The sequence below is a fragment of the Corapipo altera genome, unplaced genomic scaffold (assembly GCF_003945725.1).
Source record: "Corapipo altera isolate COAL_440 unplaced genomic scaffold, ASM394572v1 61411, whole genome shotgun sequence".
Taxonomy (NCBI): Eukaryota; Metazoa; Chordata; class Aves; order Passeriformes; family Pipridae; genus Corapipo; species Corapipo altera.
Genome location: NW_020884875.1, coordinates 15,521,430 through 15,548,510, shown reverse-complemented (window position 1 = coordinate 15,548,510; position 27,081 = coordinate 15,521,430). Strand labels below are relative to the sequence as shown.

The 27,081-nt window shown below is 42.0% G+C and overlaps 2 protein-coding genes and 1 long non-coding RNA gene across 9 annotated transcripts; 1 reads left to right on the top strand and 2 right to left on the bottom strand.

Moving 5' to 3' along the window:
• Positions 1–1,553: 1,553 nt before the first annotated feature.
• CDC37L1 (cell division cycle 37 like 1) lies at positions 1,554–10,421 on the bottom strand. The gene is made up of 7 exons (XM_027635100.1): positions 10,296–10,421; positions 8,739–9,020; positions 7,388–7,478; positions 4,683–4,798; positions 4,273–4,395; positions 3,231–3,386; positions 1,554–2,284 (listed from the first exon to the last, which is right to left on the bottom strand). Exons 1-7 carry the CDS (start codon positions 10,398–10,400, stop codon positions 2,183–2,185), a joined length of 975 nt encoding a protein of 324 aa, XP_027490901.1. The 5' UTR covers positions 10,401–10,421; the 3' UTR covers positions 1,554–2,182.
• A 108-nt stretch (positions 10,422–10,529) lies between these two features.
• LOC113943270 lies at positions 10,530–16,949 on the top strand. Of its 2 annotated transcripts, XR_003526267.1 has the most exons (5): positions 10,530–11,006; positions 11,614–11,728; positions 12,097–12,181; positions 14,575–14,787; positions 16,015–16,949. It is a non-coding gene; the product is annotated as an uncharacterized LOC113943270 (long non-coding RNA). The 2 variants fall into 2 exon arrangements; XR_003526266.1 differs by lacking the exon at positions 16,015–16,949 and having other exon boundaries at positions 14,575–15,117.
• A 5,037-nt stretch (positions 16,950–21,986) lies between these two features.
• On the bottom strand, positions 21,987–25,455 carry LOC113943266 (killer cell lectin-like receptor subfamily B member 1B allele B). Of its 6 annotated transcripts, XM_027634822.1 has the most exons (7): positions 25,224–25,455; positions 24,632–24,808; positions 24,445–24,546; positions 23,997–24,137; positions 23,399–23,553; positions 23,068–23,177; positions 21,987–22,671 (listed from the first exon to the last, which is right to left on the bottom strand). In XM_027634822.1, the coding sequence occupies exons 1-7, from the start codon at positions 25,294–25,296 to the stop codon at positions 22,503–22,505; spliced, it is 927 nt and encodes a 308-aa protein (XP_027490623.1). In that variant the 5' UTR covers positions 25,297–25,455; the 3' UTR covers positions 21,987–22,502. The 6 variants fall into 6 exon arrangements, with proteins under 6 accessions (XP_027490623.1, XP_027490626.1, XP_027490625.1 ...); XM_027634825.1 differs by lacking the exon at positions 24,632–24,808 and having other exon boundaries at positions 24,445–24,562; XM_027634824.1 differs by lacking the exon at positions 24,632–24,808 and having other exon boundaries at positions 24,445–24,543.
• Positions 25,456–27,081: the final 1,626 nt, after the last annotated feature.

Genomic DNA, 27,081 nt, shown 5'->3' with positions numbered 1-27,081 from the left:
TGTTTACTTATCCTTTCTGGAGTATCTGTCAAGCTTGAAAAATACAAATCTTACTGAACCTGGTTATCTTCAATTTGCATGTGGGACAGAGCTGCTGCTTGCTGCTTTATCTGCAGTCTGTCTGCCAAAGAATGCTACAGAGCACATGAAAAGCTACTTCTGTCTGTGGATCTGCTGCTGCATTTGTACCAATTAGTACAATACAGACTATTGTACTAATAGTCTATACTCTGATACAGGCTGCAGACTTAGACTTTTCCCTATTTCTGTTGTAACCAAACCTGAAGATTACTGGATTCCAGCATGGCTTTTCATAGAAACATTAAGGTTGGAAAAGACTTCCTCTGACCAATCACCACCATATCAATTAGAAAATAGCACTGAGTACTGTGTCAAGTCATTTCCTGAACAATTCCAGGGATGGAGTCCACCACCTCCCTGGGCAGTCCATTCTAATGCCTGACCACCGTTTCAATGAAGAAATTCTCCCAGATGTCCAACCTGAACCTTCCCTGGCACACCCTGAGGCCGTTTCCTCTCATCCTATTGCTAATTGCCTGGGAGAAGAGGCCAACCCCCACCTGGCTACAACCTCCTTTCAGGTAGTTGTAAAGACCAATAAGGTCTTCCCTGCGCCTGCTTTTCATCAGGCTAAACAACCCCAGCTTCTTCAGTTGCTCCTAGTATGACTTCACCAGCTCCATTGCTTCACCAGACATGCTCCAGCACCTCAACATCCTTCATGGAGTGAGAAGCCCAAAACTGAACACAGGATTCCTGTAATCAGTGCCTAGTACAGGGGGTCAGTCACTTCCCTGGTCCTGCTGGCCACACTATTTCTGATACAAGCCAGGATGTCATTGGCCTTCTGTGTCACCTGGGCACACTGATGGCTCATGTTCAGCTGCTGTAAACAAGGAACCCCAGGTAATTTCTGGCTTTCCAGACACTCTTCCCCCAGCCTGTAGCATTGCCTGGGTTGTTGTTTTGCCTGAACTAAAAACTGCAGGTAGACTGTATTCATTGAACTATTGAAATCAAGATGCCTCCCAGACCTTGTGTACAGTCTGAACAATACTGTAAAGGAGTGTGTGTACTGATACCGTTATTTGAGGTATGAGCTGTCTTCACTGGAGTCTTGCAAATGAAGTACATGTTTTTATAGACAGACCTGCTGTAACAGCAGCAAGTTAGAAAAGCACAGTAGAGTTCTGGATTGCAGAAGTTCTGTGGAAGGCCTTGTCTAGAAATAGTATTTGGATTTCCAGCTACTCAAACAGGAGAAACCCACTTTGGTTTGTGGTAGCATATGAAGGACCTCTCAAACGCCACATGACACCTTACCCTGTATGACCTGTGACAAAACTTTTTGTTTAAACTGAAGTCTTAGCCTGACCCTTGTACCTCAAGTTCACTCCATCCAACACTTCTACCCATAATGACACTTGGTTTAAAAAAAAGAATCTAAAGTTAGCCTTATGAACAAGAAGAGAGTCAGACTCTCAGAAATCATACAACCCAGCACTCATTTGTACACAAGTGTTGCTTACATGTTAGGACAAAACCAAGTTACGTTTAATGAAGGTACAATATTACATTTATATCCCCTTAATAGAGGTAGAAAGCCAGTGTTTTAATCTAATCCATTCAGATCAGAAATACTCATACCAGATACTGATTTATTGCTATTAGTGATAACCAAATTTGAGAGCTTATACTGTCAGCAAGGTAGCATGAATACAGTTGCAATCTCCAATGTTCAGAGTAAATCATGTCCACATCTGTAGTAAGACAATAGCAGATTCTACCAAGAATCTGCTGCTTCTTGTAAACATTGTATTTGTGCAGATTTTTTTTTAACTTTAATTTCTAAAGTCATGAAAGGCAAGGTTAGTAGCAGAAAACACATCCAGTTTCACATTCAGCAATATAAGAACCCTGCTCTTCAAGGACAACCAAAAACCTAGCAGCACATTTTCAAACAATATTACAAGTTTTTCTCAATTACCCACCCTTCAAAATCCCTTTCTCCCTAAAACCAAACAAAAAACAACAAAAAATCTGACACCAAAAATAAAGTGCAGTACCCAGAAAAATAAGTGTCAAGAAAATAGCCATGTTTGTTTCTTTGGGGAAAAAAAAAAGGGAAATAAAGGAGTACTTGGCCTCAGTCTTAAAAGAACTATAATGTGTCCATCATTTTTGATTCTTCTTCATCTCTTTGTATCACAGAGTTCAGACTGCAGACATCTGTGTTTATGGAACCTTGTAGATCTCCCGTGTTCTGCAACAGATGAAAAATTGACAGCTTAATTCTCCACAATTGTATATACTGAGAAAGAAAGAGAGTGAGTGAGAAACAGATTTTAGTTTAAGTAAACAGTTTGTGTTGTCCATCTTATGATGGGACAAATTTGCAATAGTAAGAAAATAAGCTCTGAAAAAATCATCAACCATCAGTGTGTCAAGAATTTTTAAAATTTGCTGGAATAGCTTGTGTTTGATCTTAATATTTCTAGCACCTAACTGCACATTTACTTAAAATTCAGCTGTATCATCTTACATGAGAGATAATTTAATCAAATTATTTGAAATAAGTACTTTCAATTGTGACACCTTCTCTAATACTTAATTTTTGACAATCCTTAAAGTTGCATCTTCATTCCAGAATGTGGCCATAACTAGAACTTTAAAAAAGACCTAAGTATGCTCAGTTTGCTTTTATCACAAAAAGAACTTTCCTTAAGCTTGACATTTCTTGCCCAGAGAAGTTGTGGGGTCCCTGGAAGTGCTCAAGGTCAAGTTAGATGGGACTTTGAGCAAAGTGGTCTAGTGGAAGGTGTCTAGTGGAAGGTGTCCCACGGCAGGGGAGTTGGAACAAGATGGACTTTCAGGTCCCTTCCAACTCAAGCCACTCCATGATTCTGTGACTTACCAGAATGATCCCATGAACAGGACTAGTTATTTTACATTGCTTGTGGTAAAGACTGTGAATACAAAATGTAAAGGCACTGAACAAACACACTTTTGACCTTACGCTGATGCTTTCTGAATTCTAGAAGTAAAAAGAAAGCCTGTATATGCCCTGTGTATTAATAATACTGCATGCTATATCCCAAGCACTAGCAGTTCCAGGAAAAATCCTCTTTATATGTTGGAAAGGTACAGCTTCTCAAGACAAGACCTAATCTTACTTTAGTTAAATTAATTTCTAGAAATAATAAACCTACCTGTAAAAAAGATGTTCTCTCTCCTACACAACCAGGACTGACATTGAGATCATGTAGTAACATAGTTTGAAAGCCATGTGATTGTGACCAGATTCTCACTCTCGTCTTGAATGCCTCAAGTTCATTTTTAAAGGCCTCAAAATAGCCTTCACCTGTCTGCAAAGAGAATAATTAAATACGTGCACTTTAGTCAGATTTACTTTTGGGTTGTAAGCATGCACAGTGCTGAAAAAAACCAATGCAGTTTTGGGGAATAACAACTGTGAACAACTCAAGAATAATGTTAGTCAATTCAAAACCACATTTCAGGTATTTCTTTTTAAGACAATCTCTAGCATTTATATGTAGAAGTAATTGATTTTATCTAAAGACATGTAAAATTAAATCTAATTTTAGCCTTTCATTTACTCCAATTCAGAAGGTACCCTTGGAATAACAGCTGCTTGTTGAAACCCTCTGATCAAAAGTAAAGCACAAGCTGACTCACGTTTTAACTACGCCCCTTTAGGCAATACTAGATCCATCAGTCTCAAATAACTGAACATAGTGTAGTCTATAGCAAACCACAGTTTCAGTTTTTCCATATTTCTGCTGCACAGAAGAAGCTCTGGATTGCTCTATTTCAGTAATGAGAAAGGGACACTATTTTGGGCCCCACTGTAAACTACAGATAAAATGGAAAGTTGTGACAATAGGTAAGTACACTTTGAAAACACAGTGTAATTAGTCAAAAATCAGTCCTTAAATTGGTCTGTGTTTGCTGTTGTTACTTAGTTATTACTTGTTTATAATACCCCTATTGTCCCCCTGCTGCACCTTGCTTTCCACCTGGAACAAGCAAAATCCACTAAGCTTTCATTTTCAGAACTGGAATTACAATAAATTATTTTGTATAGAAAATAATTGCTAACAAAACACTTTCCCATAAGGCTAAGTCAGTCAACAAATTATATAGCCTCATATGGTTAAGAAGAAACCTCTAAAACACTGATCCCTTGTCCAACATCAAGAGTTTCTCAAATCATTACCCAAGTTGACTTACTTTGGCTTTTTGGAAAAAGAGACGAAAACATCCTCTTGGATCCACATTGCAGCTTTTGGCAATTTCTATAATAAACTGCATTACAACTGCTTGGTGTGCTACTTGCTCCATCAGAGCTCTTTTCTGGAAAAAAAAAAAAAAGTTGAATTTATGACTTAAAGAAGATTCCTGTGATTATATTTCTAAAATTCAGCATAATTTCCTTTTGTTCCAGTTCCTAAACAGATGTGAATTGATGCTTACAGAAGCAAAGGGACTTATAATTAGCTGTAACTAAACTTATATGTGACAATGCACTATCAACAAAGTAGTGAAGGAAAGAACAGTTAAACAGCTGATCAAGTTGGTCACCTTTTTTACAGTGCAAGTGGGAAACCATATGCTTTCAAAGGATTTAAACATCTTCATACCTGTTCAGCTTCCAGATGAAAACACCACAACATGAGATATCTAGATGTTTCTTCGCATACAAGGTATGGGTGATCAGACAAAAACCTTTGACTATCATCCCATCTGCTCAGCATGCCTAATAAGAGAAATATAGATAAGACATTTGAAATGGATAAAAGATTTAATGCAGCAAGGGAATTACTTGCATTGATACCCCAGTATATGTAACAACTTTGCAGTTCACTAACCTCAAAATGACAGCATGCAGCTAAATTTGAGGAATTTATACATAAATGCTGAAAATGCAAAAATGCTGAAAAGAGCATTACCAGGAGGTATAATTAGACTTCAAAATACTAAAAGTAGATTATAACAGTCACGCATCTCTAGCATCACTGATAAGTTATTGTTAATCAGTTCTCATACACACTAAAGTGGTGTGGGTATCTGTTACATCTTCAAATAGCTTAAAAAGTTTATGGATAGAGATTTACATTCAATGATTCTGACAAACACAAATTCTTTAAATGCTCACAAATAAGAATGCAAAGAACAGAACTGGTAATACATCAAAAATGGAAGTCATGATTTGCTAGGTTTTTAGAAAAATTGAAATTAATTACACGAACAGCTTGATCTCAAAAAACAAAGCCACATCAGTATTGGATAGTTAATTAGAACTTTGAATTGCGATATCATGATACTACCTTCATGTAACAAGTTGAGTTTAAAAATCAGAACTAAATACTCAGACCACTTGAAATTGTCCTTCAAGTATCACTGACAATCATTACTGGCAACAGGTACCAGATGTACAGCTTTACCCATCATCGTATCATCATAACTGGGCTAAAGATCATTCAGTGGTAATGACCTAAGCTCATCTTAATTCTAGCAAACAAATCCCTAAATAGAAAGCAACAGCTAATATTTCTTCCTGTTTTCAAGTTATTCTGTGTAAGTTCTTTATTGCTTGGAAGCCAGAGCAGGATTCAGAAACAGGACTCATGCACTAGTGAAGTCCAGACTGCCCCTTGGCACCACTTAGCATGGAACAAGAGACTTCAAAAAGTGTTAATGTACTGTTGCTTTTACAATGGACTTATGTATTTCAAATTAAAATAACAACATGGCTTTGAATTTAGGAGGTATGAAAATATGTATCATCCTCTTTAATAAGGTTGCTTCTGTCACAGTTTAATCTGATTGATAAGGAGTACTTTTACAGAACTCTCAGCTAGGAAGCCTGCAAGGAAGCCTCTTTTTTTTCTTGTTGAAGTGCATGGCAGGGCAGATGTCTTCTGATTCCACTATTATTACACTGAGCAGTTAAGGTCCTTGAGAGAACCTGCACCTATTACTACTGTTTGCATACTCTGACAGCATTGTGCCTCAACCTGGTACTTGCAAGGCTTGCTAAGGCTAACAGGGCTAGAAGCCTTTTCTTAAAAACAGCTTTAAGAGCCTTAGAAGCCAAATAGCTTAGTAAAAACAAGTTTGTTGAAAGAATTCAATTTTGCCAACTCCATCCTGTTCTTGATTGTTCTGGAATTCTAAATATGGCTACACTATACTATAGTCTGAAACCAGCATGTAACTAAGAATGGAAAGCACTTTAGAGAACCATCAAAATTACAGATTACTGAAAGATTAGCTTTGTGCTTAATTGCATTCAATAATTATGACAGAGCTAAAGTGACACCTAGTGGATAATTGAGTATAGTTTTAAACGCACAATTCTGTGCACACATACTTACAGTAGGTGTTTACAAACATGTCCATTAATCAGTCATTACCCTTGTAGCTTAACAGATGCCAGAAAAACATTTATTAAAAGGAGAGAGCTATGGACAATCCCATGCCCTTTCATACACGACTTGTACTTCCATGAATGTCCCTGCCTTTTCCCACTGAACAGCAGAGAAAGTCGCTAGAATTGTAGTTTTCATGGCTTGTCCTGGTTTCATCTGGTATTAATAATAATTGTAATGAAAAAGAGGGAAGACGGCAGGAGGGTGAGGGGGAGAGCAGAGGAGAGGGACAGAAAAGAGGGGTGGGGGGAGAAAAAGGGCATGGGGGGAGAGAGAGAGGGAACGAAAAAACTCAAGAGGAACACTCGACACTCAATATAGCTTCTCACCACCCCCTGACTGATGCCCATCCCATTCCTGAGCAATGATCCGATCCTCTCAGTCAACTCCCTCATTTATATCCTGGGCATGGTGTTCTGTGGTGTGGAACATTCCTTTAGCCAGTACAGGTCAGGTGTCCCAGCCACGCTCCCTCCCAGTTTCTCATGTACTTAATGTGCACCTGATGTCAGTGCACGAGACAATGAAAACTCCTTGATTTACAGTAAGAGCTACTGAGCAACAACCAAATCATCGTGTTATCAGCATTATTCTCACAATGAATCCAAAACAGAGCACTGTATCAGCTACTAAAAAGAGTTTAATTCTGTTCCAACTGAAACCAGGACAGCTTAAGCTCAGTTGAGTATTAATTTTTAATTATTTTTTCAATTGGAGTTCTTGTTGGTCACAGGAATTAACAAGTTTCTTCAATTAACACCTTGTTTCACTTTTAAATTATTATCTGTCTTGATAAAATAAAGCTGAACAGTCTTTATCCACGTCTTTCATTTGTTAGCATTCATTCTATACAAGAAGGAGCAAACCAACATAAATACTGTAGGGACTGCAAAATGTTGGAAAAGCAGACTCACCAAAGTGTCTAATCTTTTGTTCATGTTTTTGCATAAGTGGTTCAGACACAGCTTCATCTTCTATTTCTTTTCTTTTTTGATTAATAAAACTCTGAGGAAGAGAAGAATTGTACTATCACAGAAACTCCAAACATACTGTTTAGTGATATAAAGGAATATTATATTTTAATATGCTACTATTTAAAGGGCTATGTTCTAATTTGAGAGTCACATCATATTTCAGAAGGTTTTCTTTTAGAATATGCATTACCTCATAACAGAGTTTTAAAGTCTCATTATAGTCTCTGAGAAACTTCTGTCCTCAGATGGAAACTTACTGATGTGTCAGTGATAAGAACCATGTACACTGCATCCTGGATGCAGCTAAATCAGTGAAATTAGGAGATGTGCTAGCCGTTTAAATTAAATTGTTAAATCAAAGCTGAGATTCTGCTATAAAAAAAACTTTGCGCTAAATAATCTGTATTATAGTATTCAGTATTAGAAGCAAACTAAGTTTCACATTTTGGGTTGGCTGGAACAATTAAAGATCAGAGTTTCACTCCTCCCTGCCACAGACAGGGACATCTGTCTTCCACTGGATCAGGTTGCTCAAAGACCCATCTAATCTGAACTCTGTTGCTTCCAGGGATGGGGCATCCACAACTTCCCTGGGCAACCTCTTCCCATGTCTCACCACACTAATAATAAAAAAATTTCTTCATTATATCCAATATAAATCTACTGTCTTTCAGTTTAAAGCCATTGCCCCTTGTCCTATCACAACAGGGTGTGATGAAAAAGTCTCCTTCCATCTAAGGCTCCCTGAAGTACTGAAAGACCACAATAAGGTAAATAAGGGCTCTCCAGCAGTCTTCTCTTCTTCAGGCTGAACAACCCCAACTCTCTCAGCCTGTCCTCATAGGAGAGGTGCTTCAGCACTCTGATTATCTTTGTGGCCCTCCTCTGGACCTGCTCTAACAGGTCCATGTCTTTCTTGTACTGGGGAACCCAGAGCTGGACGTAGCACTTTGGGGGGCCTCACAGAAGCAGAGCAGAGAGGCAGATAAATGACATCTATAATCTTTCCCTTGGCCACTGCTGTGGTCACTCCATCATAGAAGGCCACTCGGTTGGTTAAGGCAGGACTTGCCCTTTGTGAATCCATCTCCCAAATCATCTCCCTGTCCTCCATGTACCTTAGCATAGATTCTAGGGGGATCTGTTTCATGATATTCGCAGGTAAAAAGATGAGGGACATACTCCATTTTTGTGCTGTACTAGATACAGAATCCATTCAGAGACTAGTAACAACCAGAATGAACAAAAGAGCCTAAGACTTTTTTTCCATGCACACCAATATGGGTCATACCTTATTAAATACTTCCTTACTAACAGGATCTGCGTTCCATAGATTCTGTCTTTCCCTCTGGTTCAGTGCTTCTTCTTTCCTTCTCCACTCTTCCTCTCTCCATCTCAACTCTGCTGCTTCTGTCCTCGCTTGAGCAGACTCTTGATCGCAGGATTCTGAATTATGCAGTGCTAAGCTACCAAATTTTTGCTGGGCTTCTGCTAGGTTCCACGTGCATTCTACAGAGTGCTTGACAAACTCTCTTTCTTTTTGGCAGGCTAATTCAATCCCCTGGCTGTATGTCTGTGAGGAAAATCAGACATGCTATTTATGGAGGGAAAATTGTCTGTTTACAGTTTGTATAGAAGCAGACTGGCCTAAATCCCAAAGTTAATAATGCGCCTGGAAGGCACCTTAGATATGCAGCATTATATCAGCAAGAGTAATGAAGCATAGCATTGCACAGCTGTGTTTTGTACAAAAATATTTCCAATTCAAGCCACCTTAACTTTGTTAAGTGTATTTGCAAAATCCTGGATCATGTACTGCTATCAGTTAAAGTCTCTGGACTGTAAAAATACTTTTGACACAGCTGAACCCCTCTGGCTATCTTTAGGCTGCAACATTAGCAGCAGCCAAGTGTGACAATACTCTGAATATACACTTCTGAGAAGAAAGTATCATTCTGGTGATGTCAGATCACAACAGTAAAGTAACTGCTGCTGCCTGCATTCCAGTATGGATTAGTACTAAACAGATGGCCAATATCTTCTTCCTTGAACCGACACTGAAAGTGGAATTTAAGTTACAGAGTGGCTGAGGCCCAGCACAAACATATGCTCCTTTTGGTCAAATTTGTTGAGGAGGTTATCACTCATAGCTGGGAGAGAAAAATGTTGTCTTAAGCAACTCTGCTTATATTACTTCCAGGAGTGTGCTGGGAATTCACGCTCAGTAATTTAAGAAGTTACCCTCTATAGCATATGCCATGCCTTTTCCACCAAGAGTGAAGAAGAAAGCATCCATATGCATTAGTTCCTCAGCGTTCCAGTACCATGTTATGAAATTCTGCACTGCTGATAACCTCTGGCAGGGGTACAAAAAGGACAAGCTGAAAAAAGATTATCTGAAGGAAACTTTAATGCAGGTACATCAAAGTTCTTGTCCCAGCTTTGTTTCGGAATTACAGCATCCTTACTTCTGCAATAACAAGAAGAAAATCCCACTCTTTGGAAAAGTAACATAATGACAGTTTCTTGTGAGAACACACAGAATTCCCGACAAGGTGTTTATAAATCTTGCCCTGGCCAACAGCGAAACACACTGCCTATGTATCTTCTCTTCAGGCACAGGGATGCTGGGATGACTCCAGCCCAGCTCCCTGCACATCGCTTGCCCAGGGTGGAACCGCTACCCAGGGCCGGCGGCAGACGCCAGACTCTCCCCCCCCGTCCCCGCCGGGCGGGCCCTCCCGCAGCGCTCGCCCCGCCCGCGCGGTGCCCGCGTCCCCCCGCCGCTCCCCCGCAGGGCCGAGGCGCCCGCGGCCCCGCCGGCCCCGCGCGGGGGGCACGGCTGTACCTGCACCTCCGGCAGACGCTGGCGGCAGGCGGGAGCCTGCGCCCGCTCCTCGCCCTCCTCCTCCGGGGCGCCTCCGTCCCGGGAGCGCGGCAGCCACAGCGCCATGCCCGCTGCCGTCCCGGCGGCGCCACCGCCTCGCCGGAACTGGGGCAGCGACACTTCCGCCGAGCGGGGCGGGGCCGGAGCGCCGGGCGGGCCCGGGGGCGGGGCGGCACTGGGGCTGTGCCTGCCGCTGCTCCTCCCCTGCCCCTGCCCCCACAGCGGCCCCTGCCCGTTGTCCTGCACCTGTGTCTGCTCCTGGCCCTCTCCTCGTCCTTGCTCCTGTCCCTGCCCCTGCCATCCGTGCCGCTGCCCATCCCTACCCCTGATGCTGCTCCTGTCCCTGCCCCTGCCACTGTTCCCGTTCCTGCCTCTGCCTCTGTCCCTGTCGCTGCTCCAGCCCCGCCCCTGCCCTTTTCGTGCCGCTGCCTCTATACCTGTCTCTGCCGCTGCCCCTGTCCTGTCCCCTCCCCTGCCTCTTCCGTGCCGGTGGAGGGCCGATCACCTCCTTGCAGGCACGGCACTGGCAAACTACTCGTGTAGGTGTGTGTATTTGTATATATATGCGGACGATCAGTGCTAAGAGCTCCTGGGGTGCTATGTGGTTGTCAATAGCTTGGATCTCGTCTGGGAATGGAAGTTAGCTGAAAGTGAGGCCATACCTTTGCAGTGGTAATACACCCGAGAAATTAAAATGTGCTCTAGTTGTAGCCCTAATTTCTCACCCATAAGTTGGTTATTTAGCTCTTCCTCCAAACAGGAGGCACTGAGCGGTTCTTTGGAGCCGTGGGTATAAAGTCTGCTAGCAAGTTTGTGCAAGGAAAAGGTTAGGTTAAATGGAGGTTAAATGGGGGGAAGCTTCTTGCTGTGGGACGATTATTTAACAAAGGGATTACTGCTGTGGTGTAAATGGATAATACTTATATGTTGGTCATAACAAGTCTCCTTATGGGATATAAGAACAAAAATAGTGGGTTTCACTCAATCATTTCTTTGTAGGAATCAAATGTTTTTCTGTGTATAATGCTAAGGTCTATGAAATCAGTCCTTCTTACATGGGATGATAAAAGTAAAAAATATAAAATGAGAGAACTTCCAAGAATAAATGTTAATCTGGCATCCTTTTGAGATTATCAGTAATAAAGCCAAAGTCCGATGAGTCCCTTCTGAGATAGGGTCCTGCAGACTTGGACTGATGCACATGTGTAAGACTGGACTAAGGAATACCATGTGAATGCTCTTTTTCTTTCCTAAGTCTACATTTCTTGGTGTGTTTCAGGCTAAGAAACACGACATTTTTCTCAGTTTTTGCATTTTGGATCAACACAAAGAGACAGAATTAATGCCCTCCTCCTGTTTTCCTTCTCTTGACTCATGAGATTTGCTTTGAAAAGGTGATTTTCATTTGTTGGGTGCCTTGGGTTAGAAACTGATGTCTCAAGCCTTGTACAAGCTGTAATTAATTCCATAATCTTACTTTTCTTTACAACTGATAGGTTATTCTTGTTTCACATGTATCTTGACATAATAAGATGCAGTATTTGGCCCATTCCTGGAACTGAATTTAACATTTCTTTAAGATTTTATGATCTGGAGCTTTGATAGAAGTGGTAATGAAGGATCATCTCTCAGATGGATAGTTCACATGACAATAGTGTATATGATAATAATTGAATTTATTTTGATTCACACATGGTTGTTCTGTGATACCTCAATTCTAATATGGCTATCATCTATTCAAGATTTTTTTTCTCTATGGTAGATATGTGATGCAAATGAAGATCCAAATAAATGATAGATGAGTGGTTCTGCTGCCATTTTACACATCACTCTAATACCTAGAACTGGTGAGAAAAGGAGTCTTCAGTGTTTTTCCTGCACTTTACTGTATATTATTGTATGTTATTTGTGTTTGAAGATTGTTTTTTAAAAAGTGGTGTAAGACACAATGGCTATGTCTACTGAGATAGTGAATCCAAAAAATTGGTCCAAGAAACTGCTCAGAGACTTTTTATCTTTAAGCAGCAAGGTATTTGTTTATTCAACGTTGGGAGCAAGCCAGCTCGTGCTGGACAAACTTGCTGGACTTGCAAGTGCAAAACTAAGCCATTTTATACACTTTAGATACATGGTTACATCATTTATTATACATATTAATAAGTAGGCTGGTCTCTGGGCAGAGTCTTTCCAGACATGCACAGTCTTCTACTTTGGGGGTCTTCTCCTCAAGCCTGCATCCCTCTGGTGGTCACCATGGACTTCTTCCTCAATTTGACCTCTTCAATTAGGTGACCTGAATTCTTCAAGCTTGCAAAATACTGGCTCTGGGCCTTCTAGATCTTATTCAAATGTCTAGTTTACCTAATTTATTACTCTGTGTGTACTACTCCTATTCTTTTTATAATAAGGCCTTTGGTCCAGTGAGCAGAACAGAACATGATATTAACCAGTGCTCCTAAAATGTTCTTCTAGCAAAACAAGTATTGAGGTTTCTTAGGAGGCCAAGATATCTCAGTTAACTCTTTTAGGCCTGGCTCCTGTTTCAATAGCAAGTCCATGCTGAAGCCATTGCAAAACAGGAACTTAGGAAGTTGAGAGGAACAGTCTGTTTATTAACTATTTGCTTCTGAGTCTTCTCCATTCTTTTTCAAAATACTCTCACTACCTGTGTGTTTCTCTAAAATTCTTTACATCTGGCTCACAAGAGGCCTTTCTTTGAGTGGCATGATTGCTTCCCCTTTCCCCCGTGGTTATTATTGACACAAGTGAAAAACTACATGTGGAAGCTACAAAGTACAATTTTCATCAAAGCCTTTAGCCTGTCTCAAGGTGAACACAACTCTGAAGACATGACTCTTAGGTCTCTATGCAATGAAACCCCCTAGCCATGTTCTGACCAGAAGCGGGAAATATAACCCACTCCTGTTGAAGAGCAGTTTCTTATACATTTACCTAGCCATAAGAGGAGTATGAAAGTAATTATAATGAAGTAGATGCTGTTAGATCTTTTGTCTTACCTCACAGTAGTGTCCTTTTGTGCCCGTGAGCTTCACTGGTAGGTGAAGCAACACATTTTCTTAGAGAAAACATGACTTTGCACAGCCATCACAAAAAAGACTATTGCTAAAATATTGTCTGAAAACACTGCTATCATTTGAAGAAGGATGTTGATGCATTTAGGAAAAAAAAAGAGAGCAGCAAATATTAATAAAATAAGTGGAATACAGCTGAGGGCAGCTTCTTTAAATAGGTAAAATGTCCATCATGAATGCCCAAATAAAATTCAGTGGTAAGTTCCCATTTACTTCAAAGGAGTCAGAATTTCACTGCAAGGCATGAGAAGAGTATCTTTGAATGAGACATAATTCATTGTAACAAAATAGACAAGAGCTAAACACAGCAAGTGCATTTGAATTTGTTTATTAAAAGACATTTAATAGCTGTGCGAGACACTGAAATGGTTTACAGCTTAAACATTGTTAAAATCCCTGAGGACTTTGGTCCACTGTAGCAAGGTGTGTAAGGAAGCAGCTGTTTACTGAAGCCCACCACTCCCTCAACATGCCTACTAATTTGGACTGTAACAGGAACTTGACAGAAGATAAAGGTAGTGCTGTTGTCTAATTATCTCAGGAGAAGAATGTATCCACAAGTGTGAGAGACTGGAATGCTGATGGCTCAGACAATCAAGGTGCAAGCTGACAATGTGCAAAGTAACCACCCAGGTGCTGAGGGTGTGCTTACCGGCCACCTCGGGCTACAGGCTAAGTATTCGACAAGATGAGGAGAGAGGCAAATCCTGCGAGGAGGGGTGGTGTTTCTTTGTCTCTATGCAAATGACTCAGCTGTGATAACTCCGCTCCAGGGAAGCAATGGGACAATTGACGCATAGCCTGAAGATATTAATCTCTGCTGATGAGCCAGAATTGACTCACCTGTGCTGATTTAACAGGCAGCTGTAACATCTTAAAAGGTGTCAAAGGCTCCTGAAAGGTCCAGTGATCCAGTATTACAACAGGCATTGTAAACCTCGTGGCTGGGGTGGGGCGGGGTGTTCCCACCTGGCCCAATAAAAGACCACACGGACTTTACTCAACATATCGTCTTCCCTCACCACTTGGACTTTCCATACCATGGAGTATGTCTCTCACCACACACAGGCTTTTTCCCTCACACACACAGTCTTCCCTCACTACACTGGACTTCGCTCACGAACGGATTTCTTTCCTTACCGCCACAGACCTCTTCCTTCACCACGTGGGATTTCGTTCACTGATACAGGATTCTTCCTTCACACTTCACTGATATGCTGAGATTGATACATTCCCTCACTACCCTGGGCTTTCCTTGATGAATCCAGACTGCAACCATCACTTTGACAAGACTGGGACTCTAACCACCAGGAAAACTCCAAGAAGAGGAACAACGGGACGCCATTGGAACCCACAGAGTGGTGATATTTTTTCTACTTAATCTGTCTCTCTGTTTCTCTCTCCCCACTCCACCTTCACTTTCTCTTCCCTATTCCTTTATATCTCTCTCTACCTCACATTTATTGTTAAATAAAAATCTGTACTATTGCCTTCGGCATATGGCCTTGTTTGCAGCTTAATTTTGTCAGCGGCATCTCTCTAATAATTTTAAAGAACCTGATCATAACAAGGTGATATCATAACTGATTTTATAAGATATTCAGGCAAGTTTTACATAAAGGAAAACTTTCTCATATTTTCTCATTTGTCCATAATCTCGGTGGAAAATTACCTACCCCTTAAGGTGTTTGCATTTAGGGCTTTTCGTTCTTTCTTTTGGGTTGTGTCCTTTAGGATTGGCCAAGATTTCAAATATTTTCCAGATATAAATTTCCTAATTGTCCTTGTGGTTCTGCTGTTTTAGAGTCTGTAGAATTTCACTTACAGTGCTATGAGCATGATATTTTTTTCATACAAAGTACAGACTGTTCTGAAGTTGATGCAGATATGGATGATATGAAATTTCATCTTTTTTTTCAAAATATTGCATAACTTTAAAGTACACAATCATAGATATATCTAATATTAGCTAAGTTTGATTTTGCTTAGTGGCAGCTTGATAGAGAATAGGGGAATTATTTTGAATTGATAAAAAGTGTTCCTAGGAATGCTAGGTTTTTTAATTAGTTGGTGGTGTAATGAATATGTATTCACATAATATGTATATTCACATATGTATTCACATATAGTGTGTTTGTGTCTGATTTTGTCTTTCTAAAGTACATGACCTGGTATACATTGGTCCCCTTATATGTTGCTCTAAATTGAGCCCTTTGAATGTCAGGCTCTACTAACTCCCCTCCAGTCAATTACATAATTTTTCCATTCTTTGGACAGTCGGTGTTCTGACACCTAGTGTAGCACTGGGTTAACTTGACAGTCTGCTTTTTATTTTTCCATCATCACTTTTGAAGTCTGTGACAAGTCATTTATTTAATGATTAAGCAGTCTTTTAAAAGCCAAAATCTTATCTATTTTTTGTAGGGGGATGGGGGAAGAGAAAAAAATGATTTATAATAATGGCCTGTCTACATTCTGTTTTGTTATTGCTAGTAACCTCTGGCCAGACTACAAGAGCAGGTGTTTTGTTAATTTAAAATATTTTCATCCCTTAGCTTTAATTCAGCTTTGTCCTTGCTGGGTTTCAGGTTTCTGTCCTTCTGGAGAAAGCCAATCCTGAAAAATCAAGAGAAGGTCAAGCAGAAGCCACTGACTGTCCCCTTGTCCTATAAATCCATCAGTTGTCAACCACAGAGGGTAGCTTCTGCTGATATTTCTTTCATGTATGTTTCTATTCTAATATTAATAATATTAGAATAAATACTCGAGGATGCAAAGTAGGAAATGTCTTCTTTCTCTTCTATCAGTCGTCTGCTTTTCTGATTCCTTTGCTCTCCATCCTCCATCTCTTTCTGTAAGGTTAGTTTTTGGTTACTGCCCCAGGCGTAAACAGTCAATCTATTCCAGTTATTCAACCACACTGCTATAATTTATTTTTCATCTCCCAGGGAACGTAACTCAGCTTGTGTCTTCAGGAATTAGGCAAGTAAATACTTCTCTACATGCTAATTAATTTGAGACTATAAAGGATATTAGTAGGCGTTAGTTTTATGCCATGTCCCCCAGCTTTCTCTCCCTTACAAATTTAAGGACCTCCTCAATGGTATTTCCTTGTACTCCATCATTTTGTTAGGTACACACTTGATGAAAAAAACCCCACTTTTCTGATTAGACTCATTGAATAATTTGTTATGATCAGTCATGTTTCTTTAGTTTCTTCGGCCTAATTTTCATATTTTCTGATAGCAGTCTAGTTTGCTGGTAACATTTAACTAGAACATAAATAGTAACGTAGAGTTCATCTTGGCAGTTAGTCTTCAGGTTGTGTGTTTTTGTAAGACAGGAAAAAAGCAAATAGACACTGGGTGGCAGATGAGCACTGTTGCTGAGGTCGCTGATTACGGAGCATCTGTATATATTCTAAAAATGCAGGCAATTTGTTAAAATTGGTTATTGTTCTGTTATGGCAAAATAAAAATGTACTTTATGTTCCCTGTGTAATAAATATTGCTTGTACATTTTGTATTTGTTTTTCAAAATGCTTTTGTTCAGATCCCTTTCTTCCTTGCTTTTTGCTTTTAAGCGTTACTGTCATAATAAAGGGTAATTTGTGATGTCATTCCTGGTTCAAAACCATCAGTGACACTGGAAAAGGAGGATGCAAAGACTAAATTGATAGAATCTATTATTATCTCTACATAAAAGCCAGGGCGAAACAAAAAAGGGAGGGGTATCTGAGTTAGTAAAGAGAGTGCTCATCTTCTCATATGACTGCTTTCATGGAAGCTTTGTGTGTATCACACTGTCAGGTATCTAGGTGTAGTGTGTAATGCTCGTTGTCCCCTGGGTGTAGCAGATTTTTTCTGCATGTGTCAGGACAGAGAAGACCAGTAATAACTCTAAAAGGGATGAGACTATTTTAAATAGTGCCAAAGGATATAATAGTTTCATCGTCATATTCTGGCCCTATAGAACACCTGTTCTTTATTCTGTATAGCACCTATGTATCTTTCATGGCTCAAAATACAGGTGCTTTCTTTGTTGTTGTCTGCAAAAGTATCCAGTTTAGAGATTTTGCTTACTTTTTGTACAGTAGGGTATGTTATCTTCTTTCTACTTTCTAAATTAAAAAAATATTCAGAAAAACAAAGTGTATTCCTCAGGAGATGAACCAGTGCCTGCCTATGTCCTTGCTACATCAGAAGCTGGATCTCATATGGCAAAACTGACTATTGGCTTCTTTCCATGTGCCAAAAGTTCACAGAAGAGTTCCTGGTTATTGTAAAGCTGGGATCCATTAGAAAGGCAGACAAGAAATGTGACTGGGGAAATGAAACCTGGAACGGGATTAAACATGTTAGTCTCATTATTAGTTTTTTCTGAAAATTGCCAACCTTGTACCATTGTTTTGTTTGGAAACTGCCAAATTGCAGGGTTTATTTTCAGTCTAATTAGAAGTGAACAAGTCCTTGCCTCTGTAAAGATACAGAACTCATCCAAGTGAAGGTAGTAGCAACTTTTATAACAGAATATCCATTGTGCTAAGTTTAGTGTCTCATTTCAGGAAGGCAAAACGCTTGCTGTAGTTTCTAAGCCAGATATTTGACAGTGTACTGTATAGCTTACCTCCTGTGCTGGGAGTTTAAGAAAGTATCTTCTGTCTGGCTGTGTCACCTATGTGGAGCAGAGCTGACCTCCTTCAGTCAGAACACTGTTAATGGGCTTCTGAAGAAAGAGAACTAGAAACAAGTGTGGTGTAGGGCTCAAGACGACTTTGCTATGGTAACCCAGGATAATTCATCTCCCTCATCCAAGTATGAATCTTGTTGTCATGGTAATCTGGAGTACTTCATTCCTTCCCATCCATATATGCAGAATCCCAAGCACATTTTATTTTGTGAGGGTAGCCCTGGATAGCTTGCTTCCCCTCCCATCTGCACCCACCTTTGCACAGGCACCAATGTAATGAACAGCTGCAGAACTCAGAATTCAGACCACAGTACCTGCATTACATCAGAGTTCACTAGTGACCAAAACAGGACTTCGCATAGATATGTAAGGCAAATCAGTTAATCAATGCAAGTTTTATTATCCACCCCTGCAGTGCTATCCTTTGAGCTATGCTTCCAAGCAGGGTTCTACTCTATCAGGTCCCCCCATTTAGTGTTGGTGTACTGAAGCTCCCACCACAGCAACATTGTGCTTTCATTAAAGCCAACGCTTCAAATTGCTGAGTGTTGTACCTTATCCCTGAGGGACTGGCATCTCCTTTTTGCTTGTAATATGTAGATACTTACACTCTCAGTTAGTAGGACACTGCTCTCATGCTGTGTGGTTGGCTGGCCAAATTACACAATGTTTGTTTACTGCATGCTGGATCTCTGGAGCAAATACATTTCAAAAGTTATGGTGACTGTGTTTCAACACTATTTAACGATGACACATTTGCTGAACAAACATTGGAATATTGTAATTTCATATAAATATTTTTTATTTCTGCAGGAGGCTGATTAGAATATTTAGTTCTTTTCCCAGTGAGGTGACTCCTGGTCATACTGAAAACAGTAAAAAATCGGCTCAACCAAGATTTAGCATGCTGTGTATAAACACATACATTATACATATTTTGTAAAATATGCATTATAGTTGCATGACAATCTCTGTCACAGTTTTGAATATTCTCTACAACATAACCATGTAGTGTGCCTTCAACCTTCACAGTTCTCTCCATCTCCAAAAATTTTCCCAGCATCAAGAGATGTTTACCAAGCAAAGCTTGCTTCTCTTTTTTTCTCTTAGCTGTGATCCAGGCACCTGGCTCCTCCCTTGATCACACCATTCCCAAGATCATCATCCCCAGTTCTCCCAGCTTCTAGGAATAAAAATAATAAATCCCATTCTTCTGCTTTTTAGAACTGCCCACATATCTCACTTGGCTTTCTCTTTTTCAGTTATCTTATGGAATTCCATTTCCCTCACCCGGATTTCTTCCATGTGTGCCCAGACACCTGCCTTGGTTTCCAAAGTAAATGCTATTATTTTTCTGAGGTTGAGGGTAATTGGATCATCAGTTATGAAACCTGCAAGGCCCTGGGAGCTTCACTGGCCATCATGAGCACCATGGATGAACTGATAAGATCTGTGCTTGAGTCTCTATGCCAGCACCAGGACAGGAAACATGAAAGCAAAACCAATAAAGTAAGATTCCAGCCCCAAACTGCACCCAGTGGTGTAGCCAGGAGCAGATACTTTGGGAAAAGCATCACCTCTGTGTGGGGTAATGGACAGAGATGGAAAAGAAGAGGTGGGGAAGACAAGACTGGCTAAACTATGATGTTTCTTTGCTTTACAGATTTTCATTATATGCTATAAGGGCAAAGCAAACCACAGCTTGCAAAAGAGGAACAGCAAGTAGTGGTGGACAGATAGCACAGCCTTCAACAGCAGGTTGGTCCCTCTGTCCATCTTGGGCACTAGGGATCAGCCCCTGGGGCAGGTCTCTCTCTTAGTATGGTGGGACAGGGCCCTGGAGGGCTGTTGCATTACTGCTCCCACCTTGAAGGGATTTCTTAGTGGATCTGAGAATGACCCATCCTGGGATGGGGACCTTCTCCTGACACCATATCCAGGCTGCTCCTGGCTTTCGATAGGAGTTTTGGGATGGACCAGGGACTGCACAGCAATCCCCTACTAGATACCCTCAGTCAAACACTACCCCTTCTCTCCTAGAGAGGAAATTTCAGCTTTTCTTAATGCTTTGCAGGTAGTTTTCTTCTTTTCCTCTTCTTGCTCTCCTGAGCATGTTGGCATTGCAGGTTTGAGGTGCAGGGTAGTGGGCTGTCATGGTTTGAGATAGCCCCAAAATCCTAATTCCCTAGTCTAAGCCCCCTCCCACATCTCAACCTAATGTGAGATGGGTTTTTCCAGGCAAAACACACCAGACTCAAAGTGGGAGAAAGGGAATATATTACAATGACTGTACAAATAAATACTATAACACATTATACACACAATCACAACTATCTCTACCATGACATATAGTATTTACAATGGATCAGATCTCTTCTCCCCTCCAAATAAAAGTCCAGGAGGGAAAGAAGGACAGATCCCTTCCAATCTCTGAACAGCAGGAGTCTCTTCTAAGGCAGCAGGTCTCCTCATCTCATGCATGCAGCAGCTGTGGCTGGCTTTCTGCCAGCACTCACGAGGGAGGTATCCAAGCTCCCTCGGCCCCTTGACGCAGGCAAAGGGGTCTTGCTCCGTGGACTACGTCACCCCAGACAAAGGTCGTTCCACCACGGTCACATCACGAGCACAGGGGGCTTCGTGACGGTCTGGTATCTCCAGGAGATTCAAGCTCCTTGCAGGGCCTCTGTGCCCTGCCTGAGGCTGCGAGCTTCTTCGTAGCTTGCAGCAAGGGAGGGCCCCCAAGGCCAACCTCCCGCACCAAGCTGGCTGAGTTCTCAGGACGACTGAGCTTCTAGCTCCTCTCTGCAAGTGCTGTAGCACTCCAAGGCTCCTCTCCTTAGTAGGAGTCCATGTCCCTCCTTTCCTGGAGGTCTCAAAAGAGTTTTGGGGGGTCTGGTATCAGTTTTTACCCCCAGAACTCTGTAGCTCTGCTGCTAGCTTCTGCTGCTTCTCCGGTTCAGTTCTTATCTGTCCTGGCTCTTAGCCAGAGTCTCCGGACGCTGCATCTGCCGCTACTCCTGCCCACGATGGAGAAAACATCTCCTGGCTTAACTACAGGCACCTAGCCCAGCTTTATGCTGTTCCAGGTCCCTGTAGCTCCCTCAGCCTGGGGCTGGGAGGCCCCAGAGGCCCCGAGGGGCTCAGAGCCCCTTCCTCGTGACTCTACAACATGACCACTTCTCCTACTACTCAAACTACCACTCATCTCTTCTGTTTGCTTGTGGTATGTTTACATTTCTGCAGGAGCGCCCATTGGACAGAACTTCAAAACTTCCAGGGGTTTCCACCCCTTGGGGTCTACCACTTTTCTTAGCCTCTGGGGGAAAACAAGGTTCAAACCACTACATGGGCCATGTGCATAATTGAACGAAGGGGGGATCAGCTCATCCTTGAGCCCCACTAATAACAACTGTGTCTGCAGCAGACCTGACAACTATGTCCTCTGGAAGGGAAAAGAGACCCTGTAAACAGGACTGATCAGGAGACAGGGAAGAACTGAGTACAGCTTCCTTTGATAAATCCCTCCATGGGAATCTATCACCAACACATAAGAATTTGTATTTTCATGAGACTTTCTGCCCAGACAAGCTGGATGGCCATTGCTTCTGGAGCACTGCAGCAGCAAATCCTATTGATAATGTCTATGTTATTTGGAAAGCAGACTTTATCTAAAAGTCACTCAAATGCATAAGCTATGCATTTGGGTTGAATTAATTTCAATGAATAGGTTTCTCTGCTTGACAAGGGGGTCAAAAAATGGTGGGGAGGGAATTTAGTAATAACAACAAAACCAACCAACCAAATAAAAACCCAACCTGCCTCCCCCAAAAAAATCAAAAAGCAAGCAGACAAACAAAAGCCAAACCAAAAAAACTACTCCAAAACAATAGCAACAAATAATCCCAAACAAAAAAACAACAAAAAAAAAGCAAAAGACAAACCCAACCCTCCAAATCCCCAAAACTCGAGCAAAACTCGGCTGCCTGCATCAGTCTTTGTGCTGACACTCTCAGCGGTGCCTGAAGAGACGCACACATATAAGTTTTGTCACTCAGGAAAGCTTTTTTGAGTTGAAATTTCCCATGTTTATATATGAACCATGATGTGCCACCTGTGCTCTCACCTGAGTTATCTCAGTAAATTGAGGCAAACCACTTTGATAAACTTTTATTGATGTTGTAGCTCTATCCTCTATCATCACTGTGCATGAGGCACAGGCTTTTCTGATTTCCCATTCAGGGGCTCATTTGTGCCTCCCAAGCTGATCTTGATCCTTGTGGGAAGTGGATTTGCAAAGCCTGAAATCTCCTGCAAAGACATAATGATGAGAATGGGGCTGATTCCACCCCAGCGTCTCATGGGATGGGCATTTTGGGGTAGGCATGTGTCAGATGGAGGCATTGTGTTTCTCCTCGCCTCCTGCTGTTATTGGGTAGAGCTGGAAGGGGTTTTTTTTGCAAACCCACTTGTGTTTGGCATCGCATCTATGAACCTCAAAGCCCTTGGCTTTTAGTGTCCCGCACCCTTCACCCATCTCCTGCAGGGAGGTGCCAAACCTGCAGAATAAAAATTACATTGCTTAAGAGGAGGAAACTTTCCCAGTTTTGCAGAAAAGAAGAGGTGTGGGGGGGTTCTCCTGCTCTTTTCCCACACTTTCTCATCATACTGCACCACTTCAGTGGTGGGTGCCCAAATTTGAGAGGAACTGGTGTGCGCACAGTAAGATCTGTGAGGAGCATATGTGGAGCGTGAAAAGCTGTGTTGCTGCATGGGTCTGATGGGAGCTGTGGGGTTACCGCGCTCTGCCAGCTTTTGGTCTGCAGAGCTTTAGCAGGGGGAATATGAGACCATTGCACAGACCCCAACATCTTGGAGAGATGGGTCAGGGCATGAACTGGGTCTGAAATGGAGCAAAGCTTCTTTTTACATCAACAGGCTGTGGATACACTCACATTTTGGCATTGAAGGGTGTGTCATCCACCCATCTCCACTCCTTTTGATGTGACCTTACTCCAATCCACACTGGTGGTGGGCTTTTGCCTGTAATAACCTTGATGTGCTCCTGGAAAATAGAAGTGACCAGTTGATTCCAAAATCTCTCTGCGGAGGGCTTCATGAGGTGCAAAGCCATGGAGTAAATCTGACTTCCAAACTCATGAGACATGAATGTCCCCCATGCTTTGAATGCTTTTCCAAGCCCTCCTGCTGCTAGGCATTTTTTGCTTCCCTGCCCACCCAAAAATCAGGACTTTTGGGTCCTTTTCAAGCCTTCTCCCTATTTACCCTTTCTTTCTTTTCCTGGAGTACCACCAGCTGAGAGTCTTGATTTTTGCAGCTTTTTGTGCCTTGAGTCCAGTTTCCCAATTCCTCAGAAAGCCAGTAGCATCTTTCCCCATGTAGCTGCCAGTCCTGGGGACACAGCTTGCAGCCAGCATAGGCTGCAAGAGAAGAAAAAGCCATGAGACACCCCACAGGGTGGTCAAGGTCTTCCCCAGCCACCAGCTGAAGGCTCTAAGGGATTCCCCATTTCACATCCTGGCTCTTTTCCCATCCTTGAGTTTTTTCACATCATGGTGGTTTTTCCTGCTCAGCCACCAGACAGAAGGATGATGACTGCAGCTGGGTGACCACAAGGAAAAAAATGCCTGGTGAGAGAGAGGGCAGGATGGTGAGGAACCTCCTCTCTTGGGATGACCCTGCTTCTCTGTGGAGGAGGGATCAGCAAAAATTGCATGGAAAAGATAATTCTTCCTTGCAACACTCTTCTTTGCAAAGTAATGCTTGGTGGCCTCGCAGCCCCAAGGGTGTCCTTGCAGGAGAAGCCCTCCACAAAGCTCTCATCTGAGCATTCCCAGCAGAGCCAGGAGGAATGGAGGATTACCTGTGGGGCTCTCCACTTGGGGCTTGCAGAAATACCGCACCAGGGATGAAAACATGTATTGCTCCTTCTGGTTCCTTCCCTGGATCTCATCATCTGGCTGGGGAACTCTCATCACCACTGGCTGCGGAGAGCCCTGAAAAACTTGGAGAAATGATCAGGAGCGAGAAGCTGCAGACATCTGGGGATAAAAGCCAAAACCCCCACAAAACCAGGTTTCATTTTCTTGTGCAGTTAATTAAGCCAACCTGAAAAACACAGCTTGTATACTCCACCTTTTTTTAACAATAATGTTTTTAACTTAGAGAGAACTTACTCTTGGTGGGTGATGTTGCATCTCTATGGGACAACGTCGTCCTCTCCAGAGGCTGAAATACTTGAAATAAACCCTGATATCCCCTCTCAGGCTGCTCTCTGAGGTGTGAGATGTAGGTAAGAGCTGATTACTTACCCTGCACACTCAGTACCACCACCAGGACCAGCAGGATGAATTGCCCCAGCCCCCCAGCTTTGAGGAGGAGCCTGTGCCACCATGGACAGGAGTCAGGAGCTGAAAGAGACCATATTTGCTTAAAAAAAATGAAACATGAAAAAGCTGGGCTTTTAGAGGAAAAAGAAAAAGCCCCTCTGTCAAGCTGGTGACTTGGAGTAGAAGTTTACAGCTTCTTTGCTTCCTCTAAAAAGTAAATCACCAGTGATGAGGTCTAGTGTGAGGGCATCACCCACAGGTGGTTTCTCAGGTGGTGGAGGGGCTGCAGGAGCCTCAGGAGCAGCTTTGGGCACCCACTGATGGATCTCGGGGGACCTGAAACCTTCTGAAATGGGATTAATTTTAGAGGTCCCAGCAGAGCTGGGAGTCAGTGAGACATAGGTCTCCCCAGCTCTCATCTCCACCAGGATTCCAGACAAGATCTCAGTAGATTTCCTTCCCATTCAGGTGTGTTGGCTCATGTTGGGCTTCTTGGACCCATTTACCTATAAAGTAGAGTCTCAGAAGCAAAACTGTTCTACTTCCAGATGTTTGTCAGCCTCTTCCATCCCCTTCTTACTCTTTTTCCTCCTCTTTTCAAGCCAGAATCCCACCTTAGAAGACATTTAGCCCATCCAATGTTCTCCGCAATCTTGGAAACCTCAACACAGGAATGGAGAAGCAAGCAAACCCAAGAGCAAACAAACTCAAAAGTCTTCCCAAAGCTTGAAATAACCATGTTTCCCCAAAACAGGACTTACCATAACGTTTCTCAGCAGGAGAAGAACCATCTCCAAGATGCCTTAAATCAGCATAAACAATTTCCCCAGCCATGGCCACTCAGAAGGTTACAGGACCAGCCCAAAAGTGACAGTGTCCTTAGACAACCTTTTGCCTTGTGAGCTATATACTCATGCCTTCATCCGGCTCCAGGAAATGGTATTGACCAGGGCTTTTATCTGTTTGTTTGTTTTTTTTTTTCTTTTTAATATATATATATATATATTCTATAGCCTTCCCTTGTAAATGAAAGGCAGTGAGGGAACGGGTGTCCTCCAGCCAGGAGGAGATGGCACATCTGGAGTAGGTGGCATGCCTGGAGGTGTAGAAACACCTATAGGTTTGATGGCTGTGTAAAACATTCTGTGAAAGCATGCAGAAATTAATAAAAAATAATTTAGGAAAGCCTTTAAATAAGGTTTTTCAGGGTAAGGCTGAAGTGTGTCAGGAGCTGTATCAGTGTGGCCACAGGCAGGTAGCTAGATGAGGAGGCAGGTGGCATTTGGTGTATGGGCTGGGAGTGACTTGGGATGCCTTTTGCTCTGTGTGACTTTTTCTGCTGTTTTTGACACAATATTTGGCCTATGTTTGATCCTTTGTCAGGGAGATCCAATGTGGTCAGGAGTGGCCTAGCTCCTGTTCTCCCTAGGAGGAGGTGAGAGTCTGGATTTCCTGCAGGCTGGTACCGAATTTTATTATTTTATTTTATTGTTTTATTTTATTTTGATTTTGAGTTTTCTCCTGCAAGCCCATCCCTTCCACTCCTGATGTCCCAGACCCATGCTTCCTCCCACATTTGGGATGCCTTGGCCACTGATTGGAATGACCACCAATTCCCAGCCTATGCTGACCTTTTTCCCTCCCTTTCTTCATTTTTTTTGGTGTGAACTCAGGTTTTGGCCACTGCTGTAACACCCCCAAGCAACACCTTTTTGTAGAGTTAAAACCAATGTTTTTTGCCTCAGATACCCAGAAAACAGCAAAAAAAAAAAGTAGAAATTTGCCTCAATACCTGCCAGCAGAAAGAAATGGGGTAAAAAGAGGATAAACACAAACATCCAAAGGTCCCAGAAGGAAAAGCATTGCATTATTTTATTTTTTAATTAATTTTAATTTTTTTTAATTTTTATTTTGGGTTTATTGTTCTTATTTTAAATTTTTTTCTTATATTTTTATTATCTCATGTTTATTTTTATTTTATTTTCCACCCGCAGTGCCTGCTACCCTCACAGAAAGTTTTTGTGGTCAGCTGCTGCCAGTCAGCTTTCCTGCCCTCTGCAAAAGCAGCCCCTCCAGTGGTGTGTGACCACTGATTACAAAAAAACCCTGAGAAATGTAAAATAAAGTAGGGTTTAGGGTAAAATCCTGCAATTGGGTAGCTTAATTGCAAGAGCACTTATTTTTTACGTTTCTATATTTAAAAAATGGTAAAATCGGCTGAAGGGAACTGCACTTTATCCCTGAAGTCCCTTTTGGGGTGCCTCAACATCCCAGGGCAGAGCGATCCCCATCAGCATTTCCCCCTCCTGCACACCAAAAAAAGCATTTTTGGACAATCTGTCTTCCCCAGCTGAGAAAAAAAGCTGTAAATGCAGGAAAAGGTGTTGAAGGGGGTGCAGGGTAGAGCTGAAGGGGAATCCCTGGTTCGGTGGGTGGGCAGGCAGGTGGCCCTCGGGCAGGCAGCCCCATAACTCTGTAGGAGGTGCAGGAAAATCCCTGGGAAAAAAACTATAAAATAAACCAAAATAACTTTTTTTTCATACTGTGTTTCTGTTTCTCTTCACAGAACAGGTTATGCCTCAGCATCTGGCTTGTTCCCACTGGGTGAGGAGGCTTGGG